This window comes from Pundamilia nyererei, unplaced genomic scaffold (genome assembly GCF_000239375.1).
Source record: "Pundamilia nyererei isolate P.nyererei 1_Seehausen unplaced genomic scaffold, PunNye1.0 scaffold00032, whole genome shotgun sequence".
NCBI lineage: Eukaryota > Metazoa > Chordata > Actinopteri > Cichliformes > Cichlidae > Pundamilia > Pundamilia nyererei.
The window spans coordinates 3430400-3437613 of NW_005187433.1; the positions used below are offsets into that span (position 1 = coordinate 3430400).

The 7214-nt window shown below is 38.7% G+C and overlaps 1 protein-coding gene across 1 annotated transcript in view; it reads right to left on the reverse strand.

Annotated features, from left to right (window-relative positions):
• The window catches only part of strbp (spermatid perinuclear RNA binding protein), an 87540-nt gene that overhangs the window by 18767 nt on the left and 61559 nt on the right, over positions 1–7214 (reverse strand). Inside the window, exons 4-5 of the mRNA XM_013909867.1 lie at positions 2751–3013; positions 1356–1524 (exon numbers count right to left, since the gene is read on the reverse strand). Coding sequence (XP_013765321.1) covers positions 1356–1524; positions 2751–3013 — 432 coding nt within the window. The remainder of the gene's footprint in view (positions 1–1355; positions 1525–2750; positions 3014–7214) is intronic.

Here is a 7214-nt window from a genome sequence, read left to right on the forward strand (position 1 = left end):
TGCGTTCCTGAGTGTTCGGGCTGCTAGTCTGTTCTTTACAACAAGTCGAACTCTCACGCTGTCAAACACAATTCTGACATCATTAACTGAGTCCAATCACTTTCTTGCCTGCCTTCTGTGAACCAGTCAGCCACAGTTATGTGCACTTTAAGTCTCAGTGTACTGTAACGGTTGAAATTACAGTGAATTCAAGTCTTTGTAATAGCCCAAAGCAGACCTTACCCTCTTCAGCTAAATTTAAGCTTGAGTTGGCCATGAGTAGCTGACAAGATTAAGCCAGATTAAGTCTAGAAAACAACATTAAAGGAAAATAAGCTACCTAGTTTTTATAAGTGACAAAAACAAGTATATCTGGGTTTATGTCTACATTCCAGCTGCCCTTTAAATGAGCAGTGAGTCACAGAGGGCCCATCTACATCCCATTTGGCTCTGATGGGAAATTCAAAATCGCTGGTCACTGGGCCGCAACATGAGATTATTTCTCACAGGAAACACACACACACACACACACACACACACACACACACACACACACACACACACACACACACACACACACACACACACACAGGCTCTTTTTCTCCATCTCCACCTCAAAATGTAATTGTGAGCAGAGAGGTTGTGCTCTGGCACTATTTATTTATTGGGTAATTTCTGCACTTGCCAGCCACGTTGGAAAGTGTTTCCCTACATTTGTTGTTATATTGCTAAATCCTTCCCTTCCAGTCAGAGCCCCTCACCAGGCTGCAGTGATGTATATCCTACAAATGAAATAATTTAAATGGCGTGTAACCCAACTGAAACAACAGATGGTATAAGTCCTAGATTATAAAACAAACAGGGGTCAAAGTCACAGGTTGTAAAAAAGAGATACTTGTCCTTCAGAGAGCTGTATTGTGTGTGTGTTTGTAAGTGTATGTGTGTGTATCTTGTATGTGTGAAAGTCAGGACCTTACTTCTTTGCCATGACTTATTAATGAGGAAATGTGACACTGACATAATGACGAGAGTATTAATCACACATGACTCATACATACTCAAACACCTCTCAACTTCTCACTTGACAATATTGCTGTCACTTGGCTACTTATGCTCACGCTACCACTCATGACACTCTCCTCAACACTCACAAGCACAACACAGTGAGAGCTGGTGAATTCAGGAAGAAAATGTAGAAGCTTATTTAAACGGCTTAATTTCTGACATTGAAGAAGAGTGTGATGTAAATATAGTGCATTCCTGGATTACATTTGTCAGACCGATGTGATTGTGGGTTTAATGCAAAGATTAAAGGTGAAAGTGAAAAAACAAGAGAAGCATGCATACCTCGGTGCATTTGTGTGTGTGTCTCTAACCTCAATCTGTGTGGGTAAATTGTGACAGACAGTGTCCAGCAATGTCTGTGTGGGTTTGTCTCTGCACATCAGCACCAGCTCCAGGTCCATGTCGCCTTTGATCAGGAGTCCTTTGGCCACTAGGCCGATCCTCATCACTCCACACAACAAGCCGCCACCGCTGGACTCCCTGCAAACACATAAAAAAATATATAAAGTCTTCTCTTGTATGAGATTTTAAGCTATGTGCATATGAACATTTTAATTCATAACTAGTAAATATCAAAGACAGAATCCATGCTTAGTTCTCAGGGAGTTAAATACGATGAAAGAGAAAAATAACCTTGTTATAAAATTAACCTACAATTTTGTGCGAGACCTGACAAACAGAACTGCACTGCAGGCATGAAGTCGACTCAACGGGAGATCCAAACCTCTTTTCATCAGCGTAATATTTGAATCTCTAACAAACACAAAAGTGTTTGAAAGATTAAAATACTAAAATTCCAATTCACACAGCAAAATAAGATCAGACAAGGCAATTCAAGATATCAATGAAAACTACTGAACCATTAATAAAAAGATTCAAGAAGAAGGAGCCCCCAGTGGAGGCCGTTTCATTTCCTGTTGAGCAACATATGCTCCTTCTACCTCAGAGAAGTGCGTTTAACTTATTTCTTCCTTCTGCATAAAAAAGTATTTAGCATGAACAGTCTCTGTGAGAAGTAAACAACACTAATAAGTGCCAACATTTTTTTGTCAGTGACTCAGTACTCTAGGTTGCAAAAGAAGAATAAACAACAAATCTAAAGTTGTTTATGTGACGTAAGAATGAAGAAATTCAGGCTTCTCAACTGTGCCTTTCTTTTTAAAAATGCAGCTATTTGCCACAGAATTTCCTCAACATGTGGAGAGATAGAACAATCTTATCTTTTCTAAAGTCCCTGGTGGCTCAAAGTAAGTGATGACATCTCTCTAGGAAGTCATTTCCCCTGTACAAAACCTAAACTAAATCCACAACTTGTACACTTGACACTTTAGTGTTTAAAAGAGGAGTGAACTCTCATTTAGGAGGCACCAAATGTGAGAATGCAAATTTCAGAGGATAGAGCAGATAACTGTCCGTAGTAGCATTGGCGTGGATGTCATGTGTCCATGCCTCCTGCATGCTCCATCCAGGCATAGACCCATGTTAACTTTATTTTTAGTAGTGAGACACTGATTATTATTATGCTGATGTTGTCCGAAGCGCATGTGTCAAAATGATGTAATGTAATACATTAAACGTCTTTGGTTATGGTTTGTAGGTTTGACAAAATAATTACTTTGTGTTTGAGTGACAAAATAATCCATTAACTGAAAAAAACATCAACAAAAATTATGAATTAAAGCCCACTGTGCGTTTCTTCTGCCTACCTGTAGCAATCACTTGACTCCTCAGTTTCTTCGCTGGGCTCAACACCAGGGTCGTCCTCCTCTGTGCTGTCTGCTGGTTGGCTGTCAAACTGGTTGTGGACTTCGCAGCTGCTCTGATCCAGCCAATCAGAGACATGTTTGAGGGCACACTCGACAGTGGATACCAGTGTCTGAACTGCTTCCAGCTCTTGAGAGGAGGGGTAGATGGTGGAGTGTTTCGCCATGACGTGGCGGTCATCGTTACTGAAGGAACGAAAGGACCTCTGAAAGGGAGGATGACAAATAACAGAGAGGTTAAAACGCACAGGAACCACTAACACACGGGCTTGCATACCTGTAAACGAACACGCATAAAAACACCTTCCTTTCCCTGCAGCAAGGACATTCTTTAACAGCAGATTGAGCTTTAATCCATCAAACAAACACTTTGGACTCCCTGCTAAGGACTCACTTTATTCATAATAACAACAAACAACAAAACCCAAAAAAGCCTTTCACACAAAATTAAAATGCAACACAGCTATCCCACAAAGTGTGCGTGCAACTGGCTTTTTTGTCTGCCCAAGTTGCTTTTGTGCTCACAGAACATGTTATCTCTTTTATAGGAAAGAAATCAATTCTAACTTCCGTGACAGCTCCTATTTACTGCCACTAACCCTAGCACATATGCACACGCACACATGGCTATCAGAAATTCATCTCACTGAGTCCATTCCACATGTCACTCAGATATTCTGGCCTTGGGAATTCATGTCAGCTCTTCACATGCTCGATTCTACTTGGTAAGAGGTTTAAGGGGGAACACCACAGCAGAAAGATATCAGGTGCAAGGCTTCAGAAAAGGGTAGCACAGAGGGAGGGTAAATGACAGAATATAGAAGGCACCTACCACCGAAGCCAAGAAGGAAGAGAATAGATAACAACAGAGGAGTGCGAAGGGAGCAGTGCAGAATCTTTAACAAGGATAAATGACAGAAATGCTTGTGCGACCAGAGGCTGAATTCAGAGACAAATTGGCGACGTAAAGAGAAGAAGGAGAGGAGCAGGTGGAACGGTGCCTTTGTGATTTGTGTCCTGCAGTTAATACCACCCAGATGGGTCCGCGGTGCTTATGTGGATTCATATGAAAACACTCCTCATCCTTTCACAGAGTAGATAGAGGTTTACAAGGCTAACTGTTCAGCGGGGAAAAACTGCAGTGCTAAAGTATTTAAACATCTGAGTGTTATGCATTAGCTATTCTAATTTTGCTCAGCATAATTGTATTGAAAATGTATTACAATCTATTATCAATGCATAAAATTTGCTGCAATACACATAATGTAAAATCTCTGCGGCAGCTGTTTAATTAATAACAGGAATACTCATACAAGAGATAATTAATATCTGTTGTAAGACATTATTTCAGTTCTGTTCTTGAGTGCTTGGATGGTTAGTAGCAACATCACTTCTGTTATAATCTCAATTTCAGCTCTCTTTCACTGTCTGGATTATTTTGTGACCGTACATGAAAATAGAACATCAACTAGAGTCGTCACTGTGGCTTTCATCTTGCTTATTTTCAACTTTTCTCTTTTACTGCTATGATCATTGGAATTATTTTCGGTTTGTCTATTTTTACTTCCCTCGCTTTGCTTTCTCCTGTTTTAAAAAAAAAAAGTAAAAGTTTTAAAAAAGAAGTCAAGATATTGTTTCATGATTGCTTGGATCTTAAGGATGGGGTTCATTTTTAAACAGCCGGGGTTATCATATTGTTCTGGGGAGCCCGAGGTGCATACGACACATACAGTTCAAAACGAGGGTGCACTGTTAGCCTTTGCAGTAATTTCCATAGCTTAGTACTGCAAAATCAACAGTAAAAAACTCCAAAGGATGTTAGCAGTTTAATACTGTAATTTGCATGTATTTGTGGGAAAATTCCATGAGATTACATTATTTTTACGGTAACTCACCGTACTCATGGAAACAGCTGTAAAATACAGCAAATGTAACAATTGGTGATGTTACTGAGATTATACTATTACACCATCTGGATTTCTGTTGTTTTCTACTGTAGATCTAAGAGTAATTACTTAAATCCTCATGCAGAGTGTATTACTATAAAATGTGATTCACTGTGAAAGTAGTATAACATATAAACTACAATATACAGCATCATTTTTAACTTAAGGAGTAAGTTGCAGCCACACTAAAATTTAATTCCTTGAGCTGAATGGAACCTCATATATTAATAAATGTATTTGTTTAGTCAAACAATGTGAAACATTAGTAATACTATTAATTAATAGTATACTTGTAAGGTTAGTATTGTGATAGAGTCGAGTATATTTTAATTATACTCTTGTAGACATTATGACATTGTGCTAGTACAATTATGGTGAACAAAAAGTACATCTAAAAGTTAATTTCAAGAATACTGTTATGTACTAAAACGGGAGCCAATATAGTCCCAAGAAGCATTATTAGTATACGTACTAGGTAAGGTATACTTGGGAAATATAATTGAAGTATACTTATTTTTTGTATGGCCAGCAACAAATACTAATGGCTACATTTAGAGTAATGTTTAAAAATGACTTCATTTAGCAGGGTGTTCCTTTTTTTCTCTTCTTATTCTTTCTTATACTGGACCTTCATTTGTTTTGTATAAGGTAGCACTTTTTAAGACACCGCTGCCTAACTACAGTGAACTAACCTAATAATATGCTCTGGTCGTCATTTTACACAAGTTAAGGTGTCACATCCATGAAACCTACACCACTAACCAGCATCAGTTCTACAACTTCACTCTCAAAATTAATAAATTCTGGGACAAGCAGAAACTGTATATTTAGCGGTGCATTTTGTTGCAGGCCAGACTGCTATGAAATGCACTCTCCTAAAGAAATAATTCCTTTGTAGCACCACTTCGTCTTGGTTCAGAAGAGATGTCCTGATATACGTGATAATGTAACACATTATCACAGTTTAGCGCGTTGGGTTACGTTTTTAAAGCTTTTTAATGCGACAGGTGCGATAGCCGACACCACACCTTCACCTGACGTACAACGTGACGTATGGCGCACACGTCGGGTATTCACTTTCTAAACAATAATGGGGATAGAAAATATTGCTCGAGGTGGTTAATGCTCCTTTCGCTGGTTGCCAACCACCATTAAATAACAACAAGAAGAAAATATTGATCTGCTTCTCTTAGTTTTGCACGTTTTGCACGTTTAAGCCGCAATTCAGACTCAAACAAAGCTGCAAAGCAGGAGAACAACATGGCCATCAACTATTCTGTGCCACAGATCCAGTTCGCTGCAGCACAGAGTGATGATGAGATCGTTAACATGTGCAAAAGTAGTCAGAGGTAACTGGATGTTCAATCGGGTTAAATGCAAGGTTGATTGGATTATATCTGAAGATCGTATGCTATTCGTGATAACTCTGCTAGACTCTAAATTGCTCGTCCATGCGGGAGTATCTCAAAATTAAATGAAACCACTTAACACTTCTTCCCTAAAACAGACTGACATGGGACATATTAAAGTTGGATCGGAACCAGCTAATCAGTCTGAAGGTAAGTGTTTTTTTCACTTATTCGAGAGAAGTCCGAAATGCGTTCTTATTACTGTTTGTTTTGACTTTTAAGCTACCCTACCAGGATATTTTCATTCAAATGCTAAGACAACATGTCAATAGCTATGAATGTGGAGACTCAAAAGACTAGTTAGGTAATAGCTGCCGATGGATTTATGAGACTTAAAAGAAACTTGGACGTTTGCAACAGGTGAATCGGTGAACCACCGAGGTTGCACCCAAATGCTTAAAGCTGTTAGCTGGTCAGTGTTTTCAGGTGTGCTTGTACTACCTGTACTATGCGGAGTGCTAACTAAGTCATGCTAAACACATTAAAGCGTTGAGCTCAAATATCTTTCCATTTTTGTGCACTGTTCTCTTGTCAGCACACATTTTCTGTTTATTGAAGCCTTTTGTGAATAATTTTGATCATGTAAAAACTGGGAATTGGTCCCTATTGACATTACTCTTATTTTTTGCATATGTCATTCAGGAAAGCTAATTGGTCACTGAACTCTTTGCAACTGTGTATTTCTAAATTTTGTGGCTTCATTGCACGCAAATTTATATTGTTCAGTTTGCATGTTAAAAGCCTGCCAAGCACCCCAAGGCTGATTGTGCTTGGTAAGAAGTCATTTATGAAATCGAGCTAATTAGACCATATTAAAATTTATGTTTAGCACAGGAGCTTTTCGTGGACACAGGTATCCAGTCTCTGTTTTGTTAGCTCAAATTTCTGTAATTTCCTTTATAAACCAAGGTTGTTGGACATGTGTCTCAGTGACTCCAGCAAAGTAACAATATCAAATTTCACATTACATATTACTGATCAACATAGTAGTCTAGCTACACCAACAGCAAAAATACTGAAGTCAATACTGTAAAGTTTAACAGCAGCACAAA